This window comes from Capra hircus, chromosome 25 (genome assembly GCF_001704415.2).
Source record: "Capra hircus breed San Clemente chromosome 25, ASM170441v1, whole genome shotgun sequence".
In the NCBI taxonomy this organism is placed as follows: domain Eukaryota; kingdom Metazoa; phylum Chordata; class Mammalia; order Artiodactyla; family Bovidae; genus Capra; species Capra hircus.
The window spans coordinates 26931624-26957383 of NC_030832.1; the positions used below are offsets into that span (position 1 = coordinate 26931624).

General features: G+C 54.5%; 1 protein-coding gene across 5 annotated transcripts; it reads left to right on the plus strand.

The window, feature by feature from the left end:
- FBXL19 (F-box and leucine rich repeat protein 19) lies at positions 3335–25736 on the plus strand. Of its 5 annotated transcripts, none has more exons than XM_018040016.1 (11): positions 3335–4228; positions 5510–5710; positions 7082–7225; positions 7346–7432; positions 7526–7744; positions 8238–8399; positions 9529–10040; positions 18258–18421; positions 18520–18681; positions 23655–23873; positions 23976–25736. In XM_018040016.1, the coding sequence occupies exons 2-11, from the start codon at positions 5534–5536 to the stop codon at positions 24152–24154; spliced, it is 2025 nt and encodes a 674-aa protein (XP_017895505.1). In that variant the 5' UTR covers positions 3335–4228; positions 5510–5533; the 3' UTR covers positions 24155–25736. The 5 variants fall into 5 exon arrangements, with proteins under 5 accessions (XP_017895505.1, XP_017895504.1, XP_017895506.1 ...); XM_018040015.1 differs by lacking the exon at positions 3335–4228 and adding an exon at positions 4235–5164; XM_018040017.1 differs by lacking the exon at positions 3335–4228 and adding an exon at positions 4235–5164 and having other exon boundaries at positions 8238–8270.

Consider the following 25760-nt stretch of genomic DNA (forward strand, 5'->3'; position numbering starts at 1 on the left):
ATTACAAAGCGAAAAGCAAAAGTTCTCCTCGATCTCTGTATGCAGTCACACTCAGCCATCTCTCTATCCAGCCAGCGAGGAGTGCAGGTATACCATCTGGCCCTGAGGTGCTCTATAGAGTGTGAGAAATGGCTTTGACCTTCAGTAGGCTTATGTTCGGGTCTCAGTTAATGAAGTGGGGCCAGTAGTGCTTCTGCTAGGACTGAAGCAAGCTGGATGGAGACTGTGTGGACCTAGGAGTACTTGTCTTATCCCAAAGGGGCAGCCACAGTTCTGCACCAGCTCTTTCTTGTTCAAGGAAACAAAGATTGCAGACTCAGTGTTGCTGGATTCCAAGCGAAAGAAGTGAGTGGTTGCTGTGCCAAACTTAACACACAGAGGATGGACATGATCAACTGGCAGATGCTATCGCTCTGAAGGTGGGCTCTGAGGCCTTGGGAATCCTAGCACTTAAAAAAAAATTATGTTATGATACTATTTTTCTTTATAATTCTATAATGCTTTCTAAACTTTATCCATTTATTTATGTATTACTTGTTTTTGGCTGTGCTGGGTTTCTATTGCTGCGTGCAGGCTTTCTCCACTTTTGGTGCTGGGTACTCTTTGTGGGGTGTGCAGGTTTCTCGCTGGGGTAGCTGGTATAGGCAGGGAGCACGGACTCTAGGTCTTGGGCTCGGTAGTGTGGCGCTTGGGCTTTGTTTCTCTGCATTATGTGGGATCTTCCCAGACCAGGGTTCAAACCCGGGTCTCTTACATTAGCAGGCGAATTCTTTACCGCTAGACAGACCCCCCCGGAGAAGCTCTGAATCCTAGCTTTATCACTCAGTCATTCCCAGGTTCCTTATCTATAAAATGAGATGGTATACAGGATTCTTAGGAGGATCAAATGAGATGCTGAAAGCACATAAGAGACAGACTGTTCATAAGGCTTATATCTCAGGGAAGAGTCAAATGACTCTCATCTGGGAATGACACACATGAAGGCTTCTTTGGGACACAAACCTGAAAGATGAAATTAACTGGGTGCAGTGGTGAGAAGGGTGGAAGGGAAGAACCTAATCGGTAGAGGGACTGGCCCCAGAAAAATCCCTGGGGAATCATGCAAGCCAAACTAAAGCAGTGAGGAGGAAGAGGAAACAATCTTCCGGGAGTCAAGCATTTCCTAAATACACTGTGAGCTAGAAGGAGCCTGAGGCCAGTCCCTGCAAATTTAGGACTTCACATCACAGCAGCCAGCCTGCGTTCAATTCCCTGCCAGAAAAACCACACTCCCCAAATCTTCCACAGGGCCCTCGAACCACAGGGATGGAAAGTGAATAGGTTTGCAGGCAGAGGAGGAAGATTAAGAAGGCAGGTAAGAAGGTACAGTGGTAGGAAGCAGCCCCGTTTGCCTTGGCAGCTGAGGTGTCTAGAGCGGAGGGGGAGGGGGGCGCGCCGAGGGGGCGGGGGTGCCTCCAAGATTGGTTGGGCAATTGGCAGCGGGCACAACTTCAGGATGAACAATCCGCTCAGGTTGTTGAACCTCAATCAAAGGAGAATGCGCGCCCCCTAGCAACAGTAATCGGTAGTGGACCCCGAAGGACCCAGATGAGAGGCGGGGGAGGAGGGGGTGCGGCTCCAGATGGGGTAGGCTGCCTGGCACAGTTTTCTTCTCACAGTAGCCAACTCCTTCCAGCATGACGGACACCTGGGATCCCAAAACAGCTGGGCTGGAAGGGCCCTCGAGAAACGAACTACCAACACGTGCCCTGTGTCAGGCCCTGAAGGTGGGCTTTTTCGTGAACATTGTCATAACACTGCTTCGAGGTAGGTATCGCTATCCCCATTTTTCCAGAGGAGCAAAATCGAGGTTTGGTGACTTCCCAAGGAGGGGTGGGGATTTTGTATGACTCCAGACTCTTTTCCCTGGAGCTCACCTGACTTGGAAGCTACCGATTCTCTGAGGTTTGGGGGAACAAGCGTCAGGTGTGAGGCGCCGGAGCTTTCCAAGGGACAACAGCGTGACAGTACTTTCGGCAAGAACCACGCCTCCCTTGTCGCCACAACATTGATTACTGTTGCTTTCCTTTAAGAGCCTTCCCCTGAAAGATGAAGTAGTCGCCACACGGGGAGGCGGATGTTACAGATTCCTAAATCCCTCAGACGTCTTTTCTCCCTCATCCGCATTGGTCCCCACTGGTGACAGAAATTCTTCCCCTCCACTAGCGAGTGAAGGCACGAGACTGCATTTCCCGGCAGGTGGTCAGAAGCGGGTGGCGAGGAGAGAAGGAAACAGACTCTCCGTTTCCGTCCGCTCTCAATTTGGACTGTCGGTGTAGATGCACATTTCAGCAGCGCATGTCCTTTCTCTGCTGAGCTAAGGAAGGGACTACGTCCCCCAGCAGGCACTGGCGCAGAGGATGTGCTAGGCTGCCATCTTTATTGTAGTCCTTTTCCCTGTTTCCACATGGTGTAGTCTTAGTGCATGAACTATAAGTCCCAGGTCACCGTCTCCCCTTTCCTCCAGCGGCCATCTTTGCTGGTAGACCTCGCCCCTTTCCCCTTCCATTGTCTGGTCGAAGATAATAAAAGGGAGCCAGGAAGACTGCAACTCCCGTCAAGCTTTGCCCCAACAGGAGGGGAATTTCGATATTACAGGCGGGCGAGGTGCCAAGGTGGTAGAGTGAGGCGACGGCGAGAGGTTAGGTTGCCTGCCATTTTCATGGTAGTCTCTTTATCGTCGTGGTCCTGCCAGTCTTAAGGAACTCTAGAAGGTTAGGAAACTACTATTCCCATCGCACCTCATAAGGTGGACTACTAATCAGGTGTCCGCCCCTCTTCCGCCATCTTGCTTGTAGTCCTCGTTCCTTTTCACCTTTCCATTGTTCCTGAAGAGTAGAAATGGCAGCGGGAAGGCAGCAGATGGACTGCGACTCCCGTCAGGTACCACACACGCGGAGGGTTGTGGACAGGAGGGCGTGTGAGTGCCTGGTAAGGAGGTCGAGCCGGGGCAGAAGGCCATCTTGTTTGTAGTCATCGTTCCCACTCCTCTACGCTCTGCAACCCGGATCTTTGGGGGTAACCGGACTACAACTCCCAGCATCCTCCACTCCCTGTTTGGCACGTCCTCCGCCATCTTGTTTGTAGTTCCCGCTGACCTCAGCATCCTATTGTTCCCTAGGTAGCACCAGCGTCTGCAGGACTACTTCCACCGTCGTGCCCTGCGCACGTTAGTCCTGTAAAGTAGCGGTGGTGGGGGAAGGAGGGGGCAGGGGGCGGGGTTCCTCTGGGAGAAGGAGGGAGTAAAGAGGAGAGAGGAGGAGGAGGGAAGGAGGAGGGAAGGGAGGGGAGGGGAGGGGAGGGGGAAGAGAGGAGGAAGGAGGAAGGAGCTCAGGAGGGATGAGAGAGGCGGCCAGGGCCCCGGGCCGAAGCAGCGCGGGGCCGGGGGACCGAGGGGGCTGAGGCACGCCTATTGCCCCCTCCCCCTTTTCCTGTCCCCTTCCATCCTTTCCTTCCACCCTCCGGCTTGAGCAAGAGGGTTTATTCAAATTTTATTTAAATCTCTATCTCCTAAGGGTCGCGCGCTGGGGGGAGGGGGAGAGGGCGGGGGCGCGCGCAGGCTGGGGGGGCGGGGCCCAGCAGCTTCCTACATCCCCCTCTGCTCGCCCGGTAGCAGTAGCGCAGGGGGCCGCAGACCAGGGGCGGGCCCAGGGGAGGGGGGCAGGTTACAGGGACCCCCCCCTCCCCGGGAACGGGCGGTGGGCGGGGCTTGCACCCCGGAAACGGTGGGGGTCCGAGGCCTGGCCCTGGACCCCTGGGCATTGGGCATCGGGAAGGGGCCAGTTAAAGGGCCGGGGGCGCTGGGGAGAGGCGGGGCGGTGTGGGGGGAGGGGAGCTGGGACTCGGACCCCCGGACTGAGTGGGGCCCGGAGAGAAGCTGTGCACTCTGCGCCCGAGGAGCCCCCGTTGGCCTGGGGGGACTGAGGGACTGAGCCCCCCAGAGCAGGACCTCCCCCTGGAAGGGCCGCGCCGCAGCCCGTGGGAGGGCCTCGCCCCCGGCGCCCCCCATCTCCACTCGCCGCTGTCCCGGCCTCCACCGGAGGGAGGGGCCGAGCGCCCTCGGGGGGCCGTGGACCCCGGCGTTCTGAGCGTTCCGCGCCCCGCGCCGCCCGGCCCCCCCGCCGCCGATGGCCGCCGACCCGCCGGGAGCTGCCGAGAAGGGAGAGATGGCTCCCGGGACACGTGTGAGGTGGGTTCATGCAGCTCCTCCTCACCCCCAGACCTGGGCAGCTCCCAGTCCCATTCATCCTCAGCCCGGCCTCTCTCTCTACCTTGCCCGCCCCCAGCCTCACCCTCGGTTTGCTCCAAACTCCTCATTTCCAGTCCTCCTTCCTGTTAGCCCTCAACCCTTCGGAACTGGCCTTCCTTCCTAGACCTTGCTTCCCCTTGCAGACCCCCATCCCCGCCTGCAGTTGCAGCCCTCCAAGGCCCCTCCCCTGGAGCGCTGGAGGGCTCCTTTCCCCCCATGGATGGGTCTGGAAAGGGGAAAGCTGGGGTAAGACTTTGGATATGAAGAGAGCCTCCAGGCCTGCTGAATCTGTGTGGGATCTTGGAGGATCTGGTTTGCCTGGGAAGAGAAGCCCAAGGGATTCCAGACAATTAGGGATGGAAAGCAGCTTGGGAAGCTGGGAGGCGGGGGGGTGGTGCACATGAGCCCATCTTGAGTCCTATGGACATGTCAGGCTGGATTCTAGAATCCCAGGGAATCTGGGAAATTGCCCAGGTTGACCTGAGAGACCCATAAGGAGGCTGTGTTGGAGCAGAGGGAGCTCTGTGGGGAACAGAGTTGAAATTTGGGGCCACGGAGGGGTTCTGAAGCAGCGTCTGAAGGAAGGTCTGTGAGCGCTGGGAAGTTGGGCAACCCGGTGGATCTTTAGGGGTTAGATTGGCTGAGTAGGTTCCCATTGAATCCGAGGAGGAAATCTAGGCTTTAGGGGAAGAGGAGTTGGGTGTTAGTAGCTTCTGAGAGAAAAGAGAGAGTTGGCAGTCAGGAATCTGGGGATCTGGGAGGTAAATTTGGAGTGTTTCAGCTTGGGGAGAGCCGGGGATGGAGCACATTTGGAGAACAGGGGAAGAGTTGGGACCTGTCTCAGTTGTTCCACAGACAAGGAGCCCTGGTTTTCCGGTGAGCTTCGCTGTGGGGATGTCGGTGGAGAGGCCCTTGTCCCTCTCGGTGTCCCTTGGTCCTCCCTGGGTCACGCGGGGGAGTATGGAAGAAGTGTTAGAGTAGGAGTGAGGTCAGGAAGCTAGTTTCAGGGCTCCTGGAGGAGCCCTGCTTCAGGAAGAGGGTGGCCTTGCCTAGAGGGAGTGGGGTTCCCCTGGCCCCTCACAGGAGGGCCACCTCCTTGTTCCTTGTCTCCCTGGGTAGGAAGCCAAGCTCTGTCTGCCTAGGAGTGGGGGAAAGCTTCCAGGAGTCTCTCCGGCAAGGGTCCCCCTGGGCCCCCCTGAGCTTGCCACCCTCCACCCACAGCCCTCGGCGTTGCTGACGCCCCCAATGTCGTCGAGCAGCCGGGGGCCGGGGGCCGGAGCGCGCCGACGCCGAACCCGCTGCCGCCGCTGCCGGGCCTGTGTGCGAACTGAGTGCGGGGACTGCCACTTCTGCCGAGACATGAAGAAATTCGGGGGGCCCGGGCGCATGAAGCAGTCGTGCCTGCTGCGGCAGTGCACTGCCGTGAGTTCTGCCCCTGCTGCAGGGGGGCACCCTTCCCCAGCTGACCTCAGCACCTATCTGGGGGGCTGGGGGTGACTCCTTCGAGGGTCATGTAAAGTTGCTATAGATTCGCTTGTTCGTTCACTGGCTGGTTCACATATCTGCCAGGCCCATTTCTGTCCTCAGCTTCAAGCTGGGGCCAATGTTAGGGTCCACAGAAGAATTCCTCCCACACCCTACTTCAGGCCTTTCCCAATTTTCAGAGGCAGAGACCCACAGAAAGCTCGGGCCCCCTTGGACACCCTCCCCAGAGCCAGGAATGGGTCTTTGCCTTCTTCGGCCTCCTTTTCACCTGTGAGAGTGGTCTTGGATTTGAAGCTAGTCTTACCCACTGTGTGACCTTGAGCAAATCACTGTGACCCTCAAGGTACCTCCTCCGTGAAATGTTTCCTTTGTTGAGTTGTAAAGGTCAAACAGCATGGATAAGAAGGTACCTGCTGCCAGGCGCAGCACACAGTAGGTATCCAAGTACCATGGGGTTGTGCCCGCCTTCCTCATCCTTAGTGCTCCCCAGGGCTCCCGAGAGTGGGCCTTTCCCAGTAGCCTTGGGACCAGCTGCATCCTGTGCTCCCCTTGTGACCCCACCTCCCTTTTTCCCTGCAGTCACCCTTTTCTGGTTCGTCTCTTTGCCCCACAGCCCCTCCCTGTTTTTCCTTTGTCCCCTGACCCTTGCCTCACTTTTCTTCCCTACCTGCTTCTTCCCTGAGCCTGCCTCACAAGCTTCTTGATATGACTCAGTATTACCCCTGATTTTTTTCCTTAAGTCATATTGTCTGATAGCTGCTCTGTCTTCCCTAAGATCGGTCAGCTGCCCTTAGTGTTCCCAGGGGTCTTGCCAAAACCAGGTTCCTTGTGGCCTCCAGGGCAACCCCCGTACAGCTAATTGAGCAAACTCAGACTCACTCCAATCTGTCGCCATGTTCACTCCAGCTCTCTCTCAGTATTACTGTTACCTTGGCCTGTAGTCTTAGAGGGCCTATAGTCCCTCCTTTTCCAAAGCCAGCTATGTCAGGTCACCCAGGACCTGGATCCAGATGCAGCCATCAACAGTGTCAACTGTGTATCAACTACCTTTTCTGCATTGTCTCATTTTTATGACAGTTCTGCGAGGAAAAACTTCCTAGCCCCGTTTGACAGATGGAGAAACTGAGACATAAGGGGGTTAAATCAGTTCAAGGTCATACTGCCAAAAAGGAACAAATTCAGGATATGACCCAGCTTGCCCCCCTGGATTCTAAACCTTATCTCGCAGCTTACTAGGGTCCCCAGAAAGAACAGTCTTTCTCCTATGGTTTGCTTTTGGGATCCCTGACACCCCCTTTCCCCCAACAGCCCGTGCTCCCACACACAGCTGTATGCCTCTTGTGTGGGGAGGCTGGGAAGGAGGACACAGTGGAGGGAGAGGAAGAGAAATTTGGTTTGAGCCTCATGGAGTGTACAATCTGCAACGAGATCGTCCACCCTGGCTGCCTGAAGGTGATGGTCCTGGCGACCCTGGAGGCCGGGGTGGGGTCAGACTCGGGGAGTAAGGAGCTGGGGTAGGATGCCTCTTGAGTTTTTTGACACCTGACATCCACTCCCTGCCTCTGTCTACAGATGGGGAAGGCTGAGGGTGTCATCAATGCAGAGATCCCCAACTGCTGGGAGTGCCCTCGCTGCACCCAGGAAGGCCGGACCAGCAAGGTAGAGGCTGGGGCTTGGGAGGGTGCCAGGCTCTGGGTAGGCGGGAGATCGGGGGTTGGTGCAGAACCTCACCCCCAGCTTCCATCTCCCCAGGATTCAGGTGAGGGACCAGGCCGCCGCAGGGCTGACAACGGCGAGGAGGGTGCCAGCCTGGGGAGTGGATGGAAGCTGACGGAGGAGCCGCCGCTTCCACCACCTCCACCCAGGCGCAAAGGTCCCTTACCTGCTGGGCCCCCCTCAGAGGATGTGCCTGGGCCCCCCAAAAGAAAGGAGAGGGAGGCAGGGAATGAGCCCCCTACCCCAAGGAAAAAGGTGAGCCAGGGAGCATGCTCACTCGATTCAGCCTAAGGGATTTGGGGAGCTGTAGTCCTGTTGCTTTGGGGGGCAACCTGGGACATTCAGCTTCATGGGTTACCCCCAGGGGTTGTTGGGAGGTGTAGTTTGGAATTTCAGGTGGGAGGATGGTGCATGTTCAGTGTGGAGGAGAGGTACAGGTGAGAAGCTACTGGCGCTGGACAGGGAAGCTTTGGGTGCTTTAAAGAGGAGGGAGAGAGCATGCTCAAATTAGCTGCTGCAGAGGAGGAAGGAGGGGCTGGAAAGGGCCTGAGGGGGAAGAAAGAGGAGATGAGAGCATGCTCAGTGAGCCAAGACACTGGTTACCCGATGAGCATGCTCAGAGTTCTCCCTGAGGTGGGGGCTTCTGGGATTTGTAGTCTTAAGAGGTGAGCATAGATCTTAGTTTTGTGGACAACCAGGGGTTAATGGCGTTTCTCCCTTGCCCCCTGTCTCCTTCTTGCCCTGGTAGGTGAAAGGAGGCCGAGAGAGGCACCTGAAGAAGGTGGGTGGAGACGCCTGCCTCCTCCGAGGATCGGACCCAGGCGGCCCCGGCCTTCTGCCCCCCAGGGTTCTGAATCCGAGCCAGGCTTTCTCGTCCTGCCACCCTGGGCTCCCTCCCGAGAACTGGGAGGTGTGCCGGGGACCTCCTCCCTCCCCTTCCCACTTTCCTTTGCCCCACCCTCTATCCTGGAGACAGAAATCTGTCCTTTCCTGCCTACCTTATCCTACCCCAGCCCGCTTGGCCATGATGGGCAGGCAATTGAGCCCCTGGGAAGAGTAGAGGGGAAGAGTGGGTTGGGGCCAGGCCACAGGAGCCGAGGACTGCCAAGAACCCTTGGGGTATCATTTGACCCATTTGCCTCATCTTTTCCAAACCTTTAAGGGGTGAGAACTGAGTTCAAATCCCTGTTCAACCATTGACTTGCTGATTGGTCTTGGCAACTTATCAGCTGCTCTGGGCTTCAGTTTCCTCATTCGTGAAATAGAAATGATACCACTTCCCTTATCCAGTCTATGCCACAAAGCTGTTTAATGACATTAAATGAGTTTTGTAAACTGCAAAGGGACTAGATTTGAGGGAAGTAAAGCCCAGAGAGGTTTGAAGACTTGTCCAAGGTCACATAGCAATGCTAGCATTCAGCTGTCACTTTGCACTGACGCATCAAATGCCAGGGTCTGCTCGACTGTGCTCAAATTCTTCCTCTGCCATTTGTCAGTTTGTCACCTTGGGCAGGTTCCATAATCTCTCGGAGCCTACGTTTCCTCATATCTGGAAAGAGTGGCCCCAGTTGCCACTGCATCCCAGCGCTGTGAGGATGTCATGAGTCAGCGAGGGTGGGAGGCTCCGCCCGGGCCCGGATGATCATTGGTACTCCCGTCTCACTGCAGAGACGCTCGAAGTTGTTTGCTCCAGCTTTCTGTGTTGTAGATGATGAGAAAGGGGCTTCCCAAGGTCACAGAGAGAATTGATAGCCTTGTCAATATGCAAAACTAGATCTGTAACTGTTCTCCACACCTCACTACTTTTGGAAACTCATAAGCTATAGAGACACATGAGTCTTTGAATTCTTTGCATCAGCACCTTCCTGTGACAGATAAGGAAATTGAGAAGTCCGGAGAGGAGCATGCCTTGACTGAGGCCCACAGGGCAGGAACTCAGGACTGTCCCTCCAGCTATTCATCCCCCCGTGACTCCTCGGGGGTCGGGGGGTGGAAAGGCAGGTGCCAAGCCCTAGAACAGCCTCCGTCTCTCCCTGCAGAAACCAAAGCCGCCTTTGGCCTCTGCTGAGGGCCCCGCGGTGCCTTCCCCGTCACCCCAGCGGGAGAAGCTCGAGCGCTTCAAGCGGATGTGCCAGCTGCTGGAGCGGGTGCCCGACACGTCCTCGTCCTCCTCGGACTCCGACTCGGACTCCGACTCATCAGGCACATCGCTGAGTGAGGATGAGGCTCCTGGCGAGGCCCGGAATGGGCGACGGCCAGCCCGGGGCAGCTCGGGCGAGAAGGAGAACCGCGGGGGGCGGCGGGCTGTGCGCCCTGGCAGTGGGGGGCCCCTCCTCAGCTGGCCCCTGGGCCCCGCGCCCCCGCCCCGGCCCCCGCAGCTGGAGCGGCACGTGGTGCGGCCCCCGCCTCGAAGCCCCGAGCCCGACACGCTGCCTTTGGCTGCTGGATCCGACCACCCCCTGCCCCGCGCCGCCTGGCTTCGTGTCTTCCAGCACCTCGGGCCCCGAGAGCTATGCATTTGCATGCGAGTGTGCCGGACTTGGAGCCGCTGGTGAGTGGCCTGGACAGGCCTGGGTTCCATCGCCCCGCACGCTCCTCACTCGCTGGGTGACCTGCAACAGGTCCCTGCGCCTCTCTGGGCCGGGCGCTTGTGCTGATGGTGCTTCTGTAGGATGTACATGCTGTAGCTGGTGCTTCTATATTGACTGCACAGGCTGCTTTTGATTTATTTGCTCACTGAACCCTCACAACAACTCTGTGAGGTGGGTATTGTTATCCTCATTTTCAGAAGAAGCTGAGGTCAAGGTCACGTGGAGAGGAAACAGTAGAACCAGGAATTTGAACCTAGTCCTTCTGGCTCTAGAACCTGTCTCCTTAAAATTGTTACTTACGAGTGTTTAATATGTGCCAAGTATAGTGCTGACTGCTGTACCTGCATCCTCTCACTTGCTTTTCACCTCTCTCTGCTGCTGCTGCTAAGTCGCTTCAGTCGTGTCCGACTCTGTGACCCCATAGATGGCAGCCCAGCAGGCTCCCCCGTCCTTGGGATTCTCCAGGCAAGCACACTGAGGATAGTCTTATTATTGCTCCCACTAACACATAAGAAGGGGCCTCCCAGGTGGCTCAGCAGTAAAGAATCTGCCTGCCAGTGCAGGAGCCTCAGGAGACTCAAGTTCGATCCCTGGATGGGGAAGATCCCCTGGAAGAGGGTGTGGCCCCCCACTCCAGTGTTCTTGCCTGGAGAATCCCATGGACGGAGGAGCCTGGCGGGCTACAGTCCGTGGGGTCGCAGAGAGTGGGACACGACTGAAGTGACTTAGCACGCATGCATGCACGCCTAAGGAAGCCCTTTATGGGGCTTCCTCACTTCCCACTGCAGAGGCCATGAGTTCAGTCCCTGGTGAGGGAACTAACATTCTGCAAGCCATGTGGTGCAACCAAAAAAGCAGAAAGCCCTTTGCTGAGCGGCCCCTGCTCCCCAAGTGGCAGCCATATTTGGGCCTCCTGATTATGCTTGGAACTTCTTTGTGGCCTGGAGCCACCACCAGCACCCTCCACTTACCCTCCTCCCATCTCCCCACTGCTTCCTGAGTCTTGTTTCTATAGGAATGTGGGTCAGCCTCTCCAACCCTTGGTCTTACTCTTCGGTCCTGTCCCTTTCAACCCCCACCCCCACCTCTCCACCAAACTCTTCCAACACTCCCCCCACACCCCAAAAGAGCACATAGAGGCTTTCTGCATGTTGACAAGCCTTCATTCGTTTTCATGTTCCCATGTAAGTATTTGGGGCAAATACCATATCTGTTTTATCTTCATGTTCTCAGCACAGGACAAAAGGTAATGTGTGTTAGTCGCTCAGTCGTGTCCGACTGTTTGCCAACCCCATGGAGTATAGCCTGCCAGGCTCCTGTCCATAGAATTCTCCAGGGAAGAAAATTGGAGTGGGTTGCCATTTCCTTCTCCAGGGGATCTTCCCACTGAACCCCTGTGTCTCGGATTGCAGGCAGATTCTTTCCTGTCTGAGCTACCAGGGAAGCCCAAAGGGTAATGTAGGTGCTCAAAACACATTTTATTAAGTGAGTAAATCCAGGTTTTTTCCCCAGACCCTTCCTGTGGCCCGGGCATCCTGTTGGGATGTGTACACATTAGTTGATACGTTCCTCATACCAACAGCCCTGTGAAGGGAGAGCGTGAGGGACACTCGAAGTCACAGTGCAGTCAGTGGCTGACCTTAAACCCCAGTCCTTTTCCTTAGGATTCTGGTGTACTTGTTCACACTTGCTGGTCTGCGGAGGCTACAGAGCTACAAGGAGGGGAAGGCAGGCTCTGGAGATAAATTACCCATAGTTGAATCTTTTTTTTTTTTTAATGCTTTTTTTTGGTGTGTGTGTTTGGCTTCGCCAGATTTTAGTTGTGAGCTCTTAGCTGGGGCATGTGGGATCTAGTTCTCCGACCAGGGTTTGAACCTGGACCCCCAGGAACAGTCCTCCCTAGTTGAATCTTTCACTGCTGAGCTGTATGCTATCAGGCTAGTTCCTTTGTGCATCAGTTTCTTCATCTGTTAAAATGGGAACCAAGGCATTTACTTCATGAGTGTTTTTGTGAGCTGATACAATAAAGAATTGAGGACAGTACCTTGGAAATAGAAACTTCTTAGTGCCTTAACAGCAATCATTATCACTGGTTCAGCTACAAATATCTACTGAAAGCACAGACTTTTAAAATTCTGGGAACTCAGATCTGTGCCCTTGAAGAGTTTTCAGTCAACCTGCAACATAATAGAAACAAGTAGTTACAGCAGTTGCTGGGATCACCTCCTCCGCCTCTAGTAGTTTTTGGGGAACCATTTGCCAAGGCCTCTTGGTCAGGCCCAGCCCTGTGCTTGGTACATGGGACCCAGAACTGATGAAGACCCAATTTCTGTCTCAAGGGGAGACTCGTGACTGCAGGTGGATGAAGCAGAGAAGCTGACTGGATGGTGGTTTTCTGCTTGGGCTTAGGAGTCTAGTCCCCATGGGTTTCTCACCTGTGACTGCTGAACTTCTTGGATGAGTGGCCATGGGTGGATTGCTATACCTATCAGGGCCTCAGTTTTCTTATCTGTAGTCTGGGTTCATATCAATACCTAGTAGGGATGAAATGAGGTGATTCTTGGAAAATGCTTAGCACCATCACTAAAGGGTGCTAAATGCTCAACAAAGGGGTGGTTTTGGATGAGCAGAATGAGAGTAGGGCTGAACAAGGGCCTGAGAGGGCACAGTGGGACTAGTCTAGAGGCTCTGTCAACCTGGGCACAGAGGCAGGGCCTGTGGGGATGAAGAGGAGGGACAGTAGTTGAGAACTTCTTAGGAAGCAGGATGACTTGGATTTGGTGACTAAATGGATGTGGAGGCAGTAGGGTGACATGCAGCTGGGTTTCTGGTCCATGAGCCCGGATGGGCAGCAAGATCATGGCACAAGCTTGGGAATACTTAGCAGGGGCAGGTTCCCGGGTCAAGCCAAGTGCTCATATTTGCCAGGTTTGGTCTGAAAGGCCTTTGGGCCCATCAGGCACTAACAGGAGAGCACCTGGAGGCACAGGTCTGTTGCTTAAAAGAAAGATCCAAGTTGGGGAGTTTTTAACCTATAGATAGCAGCTTCAAGGAAGAGGCCAGAAATCAGTGTCCGCACTTGCGAGTTAGAGAAAGAACAGCCAGAGACTTGCAGGGGATTGGGAGCAGAGTGTGTCCCGAAGGAGAGATTGAGGAGGGAACAGGGGTGGGTGTTGGCGAGAGGTCACGGAAGATCAAGGACCAGAAGTGTCAGTTGGATTTTGCTCCAAAGAGGCCTGGCTGTCTTCTGCTGTGTTGTGGTGGGGGGAGGGCACTGGAGCCAGGTTGCCTGGAATTGAGGTTGGACTTGATCTGTTTGTTCTCTGCCATGTCCCTAGTTTCTAGGATACCCGGCATACAGGAGGTACTGAAAAAACACTTGTCGAGTGAATGAAAGTGAGGAAATCGAGTTGGAGTGTGAAAAAGAGGCAGCGAAGGTGGAGCTGGATAGAAATTTGTAGGTGGGAGAGCAGGAAGTTGCAGGCTTTCCCGTCGGATGGCTTCCATCTTCTCTTGGAAACGGGAGGCACAGTGATCTACCCAGGTCAGGGGAGGGAGGTGGGGTCATGGGGGGAGGCAAGGCCTGGGGGAGTTCCGGAGTCCCAGGGAAGAGGGTGGAGACTTCGCTGGAAATGAGCAAGGAAGGCACTATACTGCCTGGTCAAGGCAGCTGGACTTGGGACTAAACACTGATGGACAGATGGAAGGAGCTCAGTGCCAGCAAGGAGCCCAGAGAGCTGATAAGGAAGAAGTGGCTTTGGGTTGGACCCTGGGAAGCTGTGGAGTCCTTACAGGTAGCAGTTTTGGCTGGTCTAGCTCTGTGGCCCCAGAGGGCCTCTGCAAGAGGGAGGTTTTGGACTCAACTTTGGAGGTGGGTTGAGTTGGTCAGGGATGTCTGGAGTCAAGGGGAAAGGGAGTGGGGTAGGGCATTTGGCCATCAGGCTCGGCATCCCGTGGGTGATGGATGCCTTGGCCTTGGACTTCTTCCAACCTCTTACCTAAGTGTCATTCTCTAGTCTAGGAAGAGGGCTTCCCAGGTGACTCAGTGGTAAAGAATGTTCCTACCAGTGCAGGAGATGTGGGTTCGATTCCCTAGATCAGGAATATCCGCAGGAGAAGGAAATGGCAGCCTGCTCCAATATTCTTCCCTGGAAAATTCGATGGACAGAAGAACCTGGTTCATAGGGTCGCAAAGAATCAGACACGACTTAGTGGCTGAACATGCATACACTAGTTTAGGAAGAACCTGTCTATGGCCCCCTGTTACCCTCACAACAAACTTCCGTGGTCCTGTTGGACATTTGGACAAGAACAGTGACTGCACTAAACACTTCCTCTGCATAGTCTCTCCCCCTTTTTTTTTAAAAAACATCTTTCGTTTAATTATTTAAAATCACTATTAAAATGAAACGAGTTAATTTACTCTCCCTTCATTTTTGCAGCAAACCTGTGAAATCAGTGCTGCTTTTACACCATTTTATGGTTTGGAAAATGGAGGCCCAGAGACAGCAAGTGACTTGCCTAAGGTCACTCCAAGCACAGAGGCGGCAGAGCTGGGGCTTCGATCCCTACCGCTCACACTCCGCGCCTCGGAGCTCTGTGCCCATGTTCATCCACCCTGGCCTTCCAGCCTTCCTGGCCAAGACACCCCTAGCCTGGGCTGGCCCTCCTCCGTAGCCTCACCCCTGACTCTTCTCCATGTTGGAGCTCTCGATCCAGACCAGCTTGCTCTACCACCTGGCTCTGCTACCATGTAATCGAAGTGGGACCTTGAAATCAGTCTCCTAACTTCCCTGGACCTCATTTTCCTGACCTCTAAAAAGGAGATGGTGATTATAGTATTCACCTCCTAGGGCTGTTGTGAGGTTAAATGTGTAATGCGTAGAACGTAGTAAACCCTTGGTGAACATGGGTTTTCGTGGGTGAACATGAGGTATTCAGGTATTCGTGCTGGAGTCATCGTCTTTGTCATCCTCATTGTTACGGGGAGATGATGAATTGCCTTTTGTTCCTACTGCCTAAGATTCTCAGAGCTCTCCTGGTTTTTTGTTTTTTTTTCTGTGTACTTGGCCAGGACACTGGTTCTTCCTTATCTGAACTCAGATCTCCTTCCTCCTCCCTCAATAGAATTAACCCCTGCTGTGCAGCACGCAGGATCTTAGTTCCCTGACCAGGTTTCAAACCTGTGCTCCCTGCCGTGGAAGCGCAGAGTCCTAACCACTGGACCGCCAGGGAAGCCCCAACTGTTGCCTTCCTTCAAGTCTCAGGTCTGGCATTGTCTCCCCAGGAACGTCCCCGACCCAGTTTCTCACCGGCTCTTATCATGTCCCTTGTTGTCCCAGTTACTGTAAGACTCAGCTGCCTCCCCCGTTTCCTCACTGTTCAGCGTCTCAACACTTAGTATCAGTAGGGGGCCCTCGGTGACTATTGGCTGCCACTCTGAGATTTAAACCCAGTGTTCTGGTCATCCAAGGGCAAAGGGACAAATTAGCTGCAGCCAAGAAAAATAAGGAGAGACTTCCTGGAAGAGGAAGCACTGGAGCTGAGCCCTGAGGGATCCGGGTTGGTTGGCATTTCCATCAAAGACAAACATGTGCCGAAATGGGTTGGCACCAGATAGCAGGTGTCTGTTGGTAAGCAGGTGGTTTGGCCTGGCTCTTGTGGAGTGCAGTATTCAGATAGCTGGTGGCCTGTGTGTGCCCTCGGGGGGGGAAGGATTCCCAACTAGCCACAAGATCCAGGAGGGCTTCACGTTGGTGGTGACGGTTGAGCTGGAACTCATGACTGGGTCAGAATGAGCAGAGAGAAATTTTGGATGGAATGGGATTTCACTGAGTAGAAGCAGATAAGGGACAGAACCTAGGGGCAGAAGCTGGATTGAAGGTGGGTAGTTTTTTTGGTTTTTTTTTTTTCTTTTCCTGTTTAGAATCAGAGAGATTTGCAAGTGTTTATTGTTTGAGTGGGTGGAACCAGAAGAGGGGGAGGCTAGAATGCCAGAAGAGGAAGGGAAATGGTAGGAGGTGGCAGGTGGGACAGAGGGTGGAGTTTTTTGGATCAAAGCCTTGGTGTATGTGTTTCCAGCTTTCCCTAAAATGTCACCCAAGGGTTCTGGAGTTTGCCTGAGACTTGCAAGTGGCACAAAAACTTGGCTTGATCTTTCTGTTATTAATAGTTTTGAAAAGAAAGTTCCTCCGTTGGGTGCTGTTATATCTTTCGGATGTGTGCACGCTCAGTTGTGTCCACTCTTTGGAACCTTATGGACTGTAGTCCACCAGACTTCTCTGTCCATGGAATTTTCCCGGCAAGAATCTTGGAGTGGGTTGCCGTTTCCTCCTCCAGGGCATCTTCCTGACCCAGGGATCGAACCTGCGTCTCATACATCTGCATTGGCCAGCGGATTCTTTAACACTTGACAACCTTTCTAATGCTTATCTCCCTTTGAACAAAAATAGTCTTTAGATGGCAGCCAAAAGCCATAGCAACACCTAGCTAGAATTTAATAATCCTGGTCTGTTTTTATGGTGTTTCTGTCTAAGTATAACATATGTATGTGAAACAATACTGGTTTTCAGTGCAAATGCTGGTTTTAAGAATTGATTTAAAGATGAATTTACGTTCTGCAGATAAGTGGATACTGAATGACGAGTTTGGGCATTTCTGCCCCAGCCCAGGGCTTCCTGAAGGGAAAGCCTCCAGAAGCGGGGCTGGGAGAGAGATAAGAGACAGCTTCCTGGTTCCCCTCCCCACCCCTGCTGCTTCTGATACAGTTCATCTCGCCTAGTGGGAACTTTCTGACATGGCTTTGAACTACTGTACTGAAAGAAACTTTTCAAACTGCATCTCGAGAACTCTAGTGTATGGGGTTGGCCAAAAAAAATTTGTTTGATTTTTCCATAACAGCTTATTTGGGGGCAACCTGAACGAACTTTTTGGCCAACCCACTACTATAGTGTATTAGTAGATGACTTTGGCAGAGATGGGGAAGGGTTCCTTGGTAACAGTTTGGGAAGCGCTTCTCCAGTTTTCTGCATGCTGGTCTCATCAAGGCTGTCAGAGTTGCTGGAGACCAACCCATTTCACTTTATGCAGGCCTCATTCATCTTTGTAGTTTCAACAAGTGGGACCTACTGGGCCTTCCATAAACACTGACCGAATCACTGGGAAGCCATGAATGGAGTGTGTGGTAGGGGTGCTCTGTGGGAGCTTTGGGTGGTTCACATTCAGCTTGGGATCATCCATTTGTGCAACAGATATACAGCAGGTAAACTACGCACCTGGCCCAGTGCTGGGCACTGGGGGGTGCTGAGGGGAAGAAGCCAGGGCTGCCCTTGTGAAGTCTCCATTCTGGCTGGAGGCTCATAGTAATCACAGACTAGTAAGTCCAGCCCTGGGCAGCTGGTCCTCAGGATGAGCAGATGTGGATCACGGGCGGAAATTAGTAGAGGTTGAGAAGCCACCATAACTGGTGAGAAGCCCAAGGCAGAGGATGGGGGCTGCTGCTGGATCTCTTTGGGTCTCCATCAAATACAGTGTGTAGAGTGTGTTTGTCTTTGGCACAATGCTTTGGAAGCTTTAGGCCCCCTGACTATAGATTTTTTTTCTATTTTTGGTTGGGCTGGATCTTCACTGCAGGGTGAGGCCTTGCAGTGAGCTCTAGATGATCAGGCTCTAGAGCACACAGCCTCAGTAGTTGCAGCACGCAGCTTATCCGGGTACTCCATGCAGGCTCTCTAGTGCAGTACATGGGCTTAGTTGCCCCACGGCATGTGGGATCTTAGTGCCCCAACCAAGGATCAAACCCATGTCCCCTGCATTGGAAGGCAGATTCTTAACCACTGGACCAGGAAAGTCCCTGTAAGGTCCACTAACTGTAATAACCCCATTTGATCTTATAACCACCTCCTGGGCAAGGCCCACCTGTTGACTATCACTTTTTGTGTTATAAACAAGACCTGAGGCCCAGAGAGAGGGATGGGCTTGCCAAAGATCTCACATCCAATTAGTGATGGAGTTGAACCCCACACCCGGTGTTCTTGGCCTGGGTCCTGGGGCTTCCTGCCCACCCCTGCTGTTTGGTATGGACCAGGAGAGAACTGGGGTGAACCAGGGTGGGGATTGTGGCTTCCCTGAGACTGAGCTGAGGATTGAGGTCTCTGTCTCCCCCTTGTGGCCAACAGGTGCTACGACAAGCGTCTGTGGCCTCGAATGGACCTGAGCCGGAGGAAGTCACTGACCCCGCCCATGCTTAGTGGTGTGGTTCGCCGCCAGCCTCGAGCCCTGGACCTCAGCTGGACAGGTGTCTCCAAGAAGCAGCTGATGTGGCTTCTGAACCGACTGCAAGGTAGTGCCGGGTGGTGAGGTGGGGTGGGGTGAGGGAAGGGAACAGACCTGGGACAGCCCTTCTAGCACCTGTTTCCGGGGACCTCCCCCTTCCCCCAGGCCTGCAGGAGCTGGTGCTCTCTGGCTGCTCCTGGCTCTCTGTCTCTGCCCTGGGCTCAGCCCCACTGCCGGCCCTGCGGCTGCTGGACCTCCGCTGGATCGAGGATGTTAAAGACTCCCAGCTCCGCGAGCTGCTGCTGCCTCCGCCAGACACCAAACCAGGTGTGGCCTTTCTTGGCTCCTTTGTAGGAGGGGTTGGACAGGCTGGGGGATGAGGCCTCCACGGTCTCTTCCGACTCCTGCTGGGTGTTAAAGGATTTGAAGAACAGATAGAGCTTGAGGTTGAGGAGACAGGCCCTGCTTGGCCCATGTTCGTTCATTCACTTTCCTGCTGTGTGCTGGGCCCTGTGATCAGAGCTGAGGGGATGGGATAAGGAAGAGGTAGCCCCTGACTTCCAGAGGGGAAGATAATTAGGGGATGAAATGCAGTGTGGGACAGGAGGATGACACAGAATTCTAGGAGAAGCCAGGAGATTGTGAGCGAAATCTCTGGGTATGGTGGGCCCTATCGGGGGAGACTTCTCCCAGGGGAGCAGAGGGACCGCTGTGGAAGAATGCAGGCCTGGGGTGGCTGGTCAGTTCCATTTGTCAAGAGGAGCCAGGCAAAGGATCTTCTGTGAAATATCCTGGTTTTTAAATGATGGCACGTAATTCAGCTTCTTTTTAAAATTCATGTGTGGGCCCAGCAAAGATATGATTGAGCAGTAGAATTGGCCCCTAGATCCTCTTGCCCTGAAGTGAAATGATGAGGACTTTTCTGGGGGAGCAGGGCAGAAACGAGGGAGCCAGCTGACTTGCACGGTTGTGTGGAGGTGGTGGTTACATTTCCTGAGTCAGACCCCAGCCACCTCTTCACCCAGCTCAGTCCCTGGCCCCTGCCACCAGGTAAAGTCAGCTTCATGGCACATGGCCTCTGGGCCCGGCCCTGGGTAGGGCCCTGGAGACCTCAAACTGAGTGAGCCCCATTCCCCAGTCATGCAGAAATAGGGCATGACATGGTAATGGCTGTGGTCGGTGCTGGGGTGGGGAGGTGGGAAAGGAGGGCGATGAGAAAAGCCCTTCTTAAGGAGGTGCTATTTGAATTGAGTCCTGAAAGAGACAGGGTTTTCCCATGGAGTATGAAGGAATAAGCAGTTTTGTGAAGCCTGGGAACCATGCTGGCAAAGAGGGGATGCTGGGAACTGGGGCTGGTCTGGTAAGCACCAACCTGGTCACTTTAGGGGTCCTATTGAGGTGTGAGGTAGGAGTGCTGAGGCCTGGAGCTCTTCGTCTAGTTCTAGCCAGGAGCTGGGATACTCAGCATTTTCTCGGGTCCCCACCAGTGTGTTTTCCATGATGAAGCCAGGGGAACCACCCAGAAGATCAGGTCTGTCCATGTCACCCCGTGCTCTCCACTCGTTCTTGTTCCCTGGTGCTCTTTGGATGCAGATCAGTATTTTACCACGGTCGATAAGGCCACTGACCTATGCTATCCTGACATTTCAGCCATCTCAGCCTCCTTGCCAAGTTTCCTCCAGCCCCAGGGCCTTTGCCCACTCCTCTTTGCCTAGAATGCTCTATCCTCCTTCTCCTGATACCCAGTCGCTTTCTAGGCCGCAGCATCAATGTCACTTCCTCCTAGAAGCCCTCCAAGATCTCCTCCTCCCTTGAGATGAGAGTCCCTCTTCCAGAGAGCAGTCCCCTTCTAGCATATCATTGTACAGTGGTGAAATGATTTGGTTAAAATCTGTCTCCTACAAGGTTCTTAAGCTCCATGAGGTCAAAGACTGTCAGCTCAGTGTAGCACCTTGCTTTGGCAGCTCTCTTTCATGGCTCCCTTCTTGCCAACCCATCCCCCTCACAGCAGTCTTGGAAGGGGAAGGAACTAGGATAGAGAAGGAACTAGGATTTCTGGGTGAGGCCCAGAGGGCTTGAGTGACAGCTGCAAGTCACACAGGCCAGGCCAAATCTGAGCACCCACCCATGGCCCTCTCTTCCTGGAGCTGGACTGAGCGTTGAAAACAGTGCGTTCCGTGAGGCGAGAACGCGCCGGTTGCCTGGCAGACCAACTCCATCTTCTCCTGCTTGAATTGACTTCACTCTAAGCCCCTTTATCAGGAGCTCGCAAAGGTGAGCCATCCAGGCCCCCCTAAGCCTAATATGCTCCTTGAGACTCTACCCACTTTTTTTTTTCCCCTTGGCTACACTGGGTCTCTGTTGGCTTCACTCAGGCTTTCTCTAGTTGCAGCAAGTGGGAGCTACTCTTTGTTGCAATGCACAGGCTTCTCATTGTGGTGGCTTCTCTTGTTGCAGAGCAGGGGCTCTAGGGCACATGGGCTTCAGTGGTTTTGGTGCTTGGGCTCAGTAGTGACTCACGGGCTCAGTTGCTCCTTGGCATGTGGGATCTTTCTGCACCGGGGATCGAATCCATGTCCCCTGTATTGGCAGGCGGATTCTTAACCGCTGGAGCACCATGGAAGTCCTGTCCGCCCCCCTCTATCCCCTTGGCTTCCTGTCCTCATGTGGCATCCCTGGATTAACACTGCAAGTTTTCCTACTTCCTTGCTTTTGCCCCTGCTGTTCTCTGCCTGGCTACCCTTCCCTTCCCCATTCCTTCTCATTCAAATAAATCCCTGAAGGCCCACCTCAGTGAAATCCTTGAGCCCACTGGCCTTGCCCCAGCCACACGAGACCTCTCTTTCCTCTGCTTCCCTCTGTTGGCCTTTAGCTGTGGCCTGAGGTTGAGGGCATCAGCAGGTATATCCCCTCCCCAGGCTCTCAGCTCCTCAAAGAGAAAAGGAGAGAATTCAGAGCTTGCCAAGTAGGTGCCCAGAGGTAGCCTGGCAGGTTACAGAAGTGGTGAGCTTGGTGCAGAACGTTAGTGAGTACACCCTGCTTCAGCATCGTCGTTGGGTGAATGGGGTAGCCCAGTGATGCTAGATCTTACAATTTTTCAGGGAAAAGCTCCATATCAAAATTTCTTTATAAAAATGGCCTTTTATGTAGCATCCCTGGTGGCTCAGATGGTAAAGAATCTGCCCGCAATGTGGGAGACCCAAGTTTGATCTCTGAGTCAGGAGAAGGGAATGGCTACCTGCTCCAGTATTCTTGCCTGGACAGTTCCATGGACAGAGCAGCCTGGTAGGGGTCAGACAGCAGTGAGCGACTAACACACACCTCTTATGTAGTATCAGTCATTCAGAAAAATGTGAACACTTTGCAGATCCATAAAACACTCATGCAGGCTAGTTCCCTGACTTGGTGTCGTATGATCTAGTTTATTTATTTCTGGGTGAGGCTGGGACCTGGAAAGCCAATAGCATTGTGGTTAAGAGTTAGGACTTCTGAGTCACAAGGCCTGGTGTCTTGGCTCTGTTCATCCATAGTCATGTTATCTTGAGGATGTAAGGCTTGGGGATGTAAGCCTGAGTGTTCTCATCTGTAAACAGGAATGATGATCAGAAAACTTGTCTCCCAAGGCTTTGGTTCTTAAAGTGTGGTCTCGGGACCAGCAGCTCAGCGTTGCTGGAGAACTTGGTTTTTCCTTTGTCTGGATTTTTTTTTAACCATGCCATGTGGCATGCAGGATCTTAGTTTCCCAACCAGAGATTGAATCTATGCCCCATGCAGTAGAAGCACAGAGTCTTAACCTGGACCTCCAGGGAAGTCCTAGGAGAACTTGTTAGGCTGCCTGGGGGTGGGGCCAGCAATTGGTTTCAACCAGCAGCCCAGGGAGATACAGAAGTCAGTCTCTGTCTGTCTGTCTCTCTCTCGTTTTTTCTTTTTCTCTCTCCTCTAATCGGAGGGCCACTGGGCTAGGGGCAGGCTGCCACTTAGCTGCTACCTGGCCTACAGTGCGTGCTCAAGCATAGTTACAAAAATGGAAATGCAGGATCATGGTAGATACAATATAAAGGAAAGCTTTGGGGGCATAGATGAAGGGTGGGAGCTCTTCTACCCCAGAGATGGAGGAAGGGGAGTTCTCTGAGCTCAGACGGGAAAGCCAGGGACCCTGGCCAGGCAGGGGACTAAACACAGGTGGCCTTGGGCAGGGTCCCCTGTGGAGTTTGGCTCAAGTGTTTCTGAAGGAGGGAGAGGAATTTGGAGCTGAGACAGGGGTGAGACCTTGTAGGAACTCAAATGTTCTCCCAAGTAGATTAGACTTCTGAGGTGCCCTTGGAGAGTTTTGAGCAGAAGAGGGATGTGGTCTCATATATTTGAGAACTGCTCTTTTTTAAAATTAATTTTTATCTGAGTATAGTTGCTCTACAGTGTGGTAGTGTGGTGTTAGTTTCTGCTGTACGGCAAAGTAAATCAGCTATATGTATACAAATACACATCCCCTCTTTTGGGGATTTCCTTCCCATTTAGGCTGCAAGAAAGCACTAAGTAGGGAAGCTTCCATGAGCTGTACAGTAGGTTCCCATTGTTTACATATTTGATACATAGTGTCAGCAGTGTATCTGTGTCAAGCCCCAGCTCTGGGTGTCACCCCGCCCCCCTTTCTCCCTTGTGAGAATTGCTCTTTTGATAAGTGAGGAGGTGGGACAGGAGGCCGTCCTGTTGGGGATGTCATTTGTTGGATGAGTGACTATATATTGACAAGCATCTATATCCCAGGTCCTGTGCATAGATCAAGACACAAAAATTCCTGCCTTGCTGGAAGTGGCATTCTGGTGCAAGGGTCCCCAACCCCCAGTGTCACTCCCCATGGCTCCCCGTTGCTCCCATTACCACCTGAAGCGTCCCCCCCTCCCTCAGCCCTGTCCATGGAAAAATTGTCTTCCATGAAACCAGTCCCTGGTGCGAAAAAAGGTTGAGGACTGCTATTCTAGTGGGAGAGAGAAAAATACGTCAGTGAGAAAAAGAGGAGAAAGTGCAGGGAAGGCTTTGGAGCACGTGGAATGTTATAGTTCCGAATGGCATAATCGTGGAGGGCCTCCCTGAGGAGGCAGTGTGAGCAGTGGACAGATGAAATGATGGCAGCTTGTGTGGGTTTGGGGGAGAAGAGCAAGCCACGAGCCACTCAGAAAATGCAAATCGAGGTTCCTTTAGAGTGGGAGCAGGTCAGGGGTGGTGAGGGAGGAGGGTGCAGACGTAGCCGGTGCGGGGATGGGAACGGCCCACAGTGGTGACCTCTTCCCTGCCTACCACAGGGCAAACGGAGAGCCGAGGACGGCTGCAGGGGGTAGCAGAGCTGCGCCTGGCCGGCCTAGAGCTGACGGACGCCTCCTTGCGGCTCCTGCTGCGCCACGCACCCCAGCTGAGCGCCCTGGACCTGAGCCACTGCGCCCACGTTGGGGATCCCAGTGTCCACCTTCTCACGGCCCCCACCTCCCCGCTCCGAGAGACCCTGGTACACCTCAATCTCGCCGGTAAGCGCTGTCCCTTATCTCTCCATCCTTCCAGCCTCCTGGGCCCTGTGATCCGGGTGGACCCCTTGCTCACCTGGTCTCAGCTGCCGTCGCCCCCCTCAGGTTGTCACCGCCTCACGGACCACTGCCTCCCGCTGTTCCGCCGCTGCCCGCGCCTCCGCCGACTCGACCTGCGCTCCTGCCGCCAGCTCTCCCCGGAAGCTTGTGCCCGGCTGGCAGCCGCCGGGCCCCCTGGCCCCTTCCGCTGTCCAGAAGAGAAGCTGCTTCTCAAGGACAGCTAGTTGGGTGCCCCCCACCCTCCCCCAGGACTCATCAGGAGCCTGGACCTCAGGCCTTCATTTCACCCCTGCCAGGAGGCCAGGTCACCCACCTCATGACTTGGTATTCCTGAGTTTTACGACTTGGGGTTCCTGCCCAGGGACTCGAGCCAGCCTCCCCCACTCTCTACCCCCTGCACTGATATCTCTGGGGGTCTCTTCTTCCCATCCTCTCCCCCTTCCACCTGCTTTATCGTCCATCCCCTGGGGGAAGCGGGTCAGAGGTACTGGGGGCCGCTGAGCCAAAGGGCTGGTGGGAGGGGGGTTGAGGTGCAGTTTGAGGGGGGGCGAATGGGGAGAGTATCTGCACACAAGATGCTGGGAGCAGGGGGCTGGGGGAGGTGGAGGATGGGCTGGGGGGGGTGGGGGGCGGGCAGAGAGCAGACCATCAGGGGTTCAGGGAACAAAGACCAGATACTTGGAGTTGGGGGGGTAGGGTGGGGGGGCCAAAAAGGGAAACCAGAGGAGCAATTGGGGATGCAGGTGTCAGAGATGAGGGGATTCGGGGGACCAGGGGAAAGCAACAGGGCTGAGTGAGGGGCGGGGGGCAAGAGCAGGTGCAGGGGGGCAGTAGTAGCCTCTCGGGCCACCCCTCTCCTTCCTCCTCCCCGGATTTCAGTTCCTTCTCCCCAGCCCTGACTCCTTGAACGTCACTGACAATGGCAGCTATCTTGAGGAGTGGGGCCCGCGGGCCTACCCGCTGTTCAGCGCGCCCTGGGGAGTGGTGAGGGGTACCCCCGCCCCCTACCTGCCTCCCCGCACTATACTTGAACATTCATCTGTACTGAAGTGTTACTTGAACCGGGGGAACCTCGGACCTGGGGGAGCCAGAGCTTAAGGGGACGGGACCAGCTTGGACTGAGACTGGACTGGTGGACCACCCAGTTCGGACTGGACCACCCCAGGCTCTCTTGCTTTACTGTATTGAGCAGCTCCACCCCTCCTGACCCTGAGGTGGGGGTGGGGGGTGGTGGGCCAGCCCAGTGACGGGGAAGATGGGACTCCTCCAGCTTGGCTCTTCCCACTCTTTCATCGTCATGGAACCTTGTATCCCATTTGCCCAGGGAACTGCCACTCCTGGTTGCCATGGAATTAGCAGCCAATGGACACCTCCCAAAGCCAGTGCTAAGGCTGGAAATGGCCCCTCTTAGTTGCCATGGGAACTTAGTAGACTCTTGGCCCTCCCCTGCCCCTTCCTCTGCGGGGGCGGGACTTTGGGAGCCAGGGGCAGGGGCAGGGGCCAGGTCCCGCCCCTCAGCCTGGGTCTCCCTGGGGAGCCAGACTGGACCATATTGGGGAGGGGGGAATATCCACATACCTCAGGTAACAGGGAGGTGCACGGGTTGGGGGGGAGGGACTGGGTGGACCAAAGGCCGGAGGGGAGGGGGTCCTGGGGATTCACAGAAGGCTTGAGGATGGGGCCGCTTGAGGGAGGGGGAGGAGGCAGCCCAGCGAGGGATAAGCGGGGGACCCAGCCGGGCTGGGCCCCTGGGCCCCGGATCTGTACAATATGGTTTGCTATAAAACTCAAAATCTTCCAGCCGGGGCCGCCGAGTTCGTGTGTGGTTGT

Bases quoted from the DNA above. Each gene is read 5' to 3' on its own strand.
- FBXL19 (XM_018040015.1), top strand. From the start codon at position 5,087: ATGGAGCACATTTGGAGAACAGGGGAAGAGTTGGGACCTGTCTCAGTT. The intron at 5,711-7,081 runs GTGAGTTCTGCC...TTCCCCCAACAG, and splicing joins TGCTGCGGCAGTGCACTGCC to CCCGTGCTCCCACACACAGC. The intron at 10,041-18,257 runs GTGAGTGGCCTG...TGTGGCCAACAG, and splicing joins TGCCGGACTTGGAGCCGCTG to GTGCTACGACAAGCGTCTGT.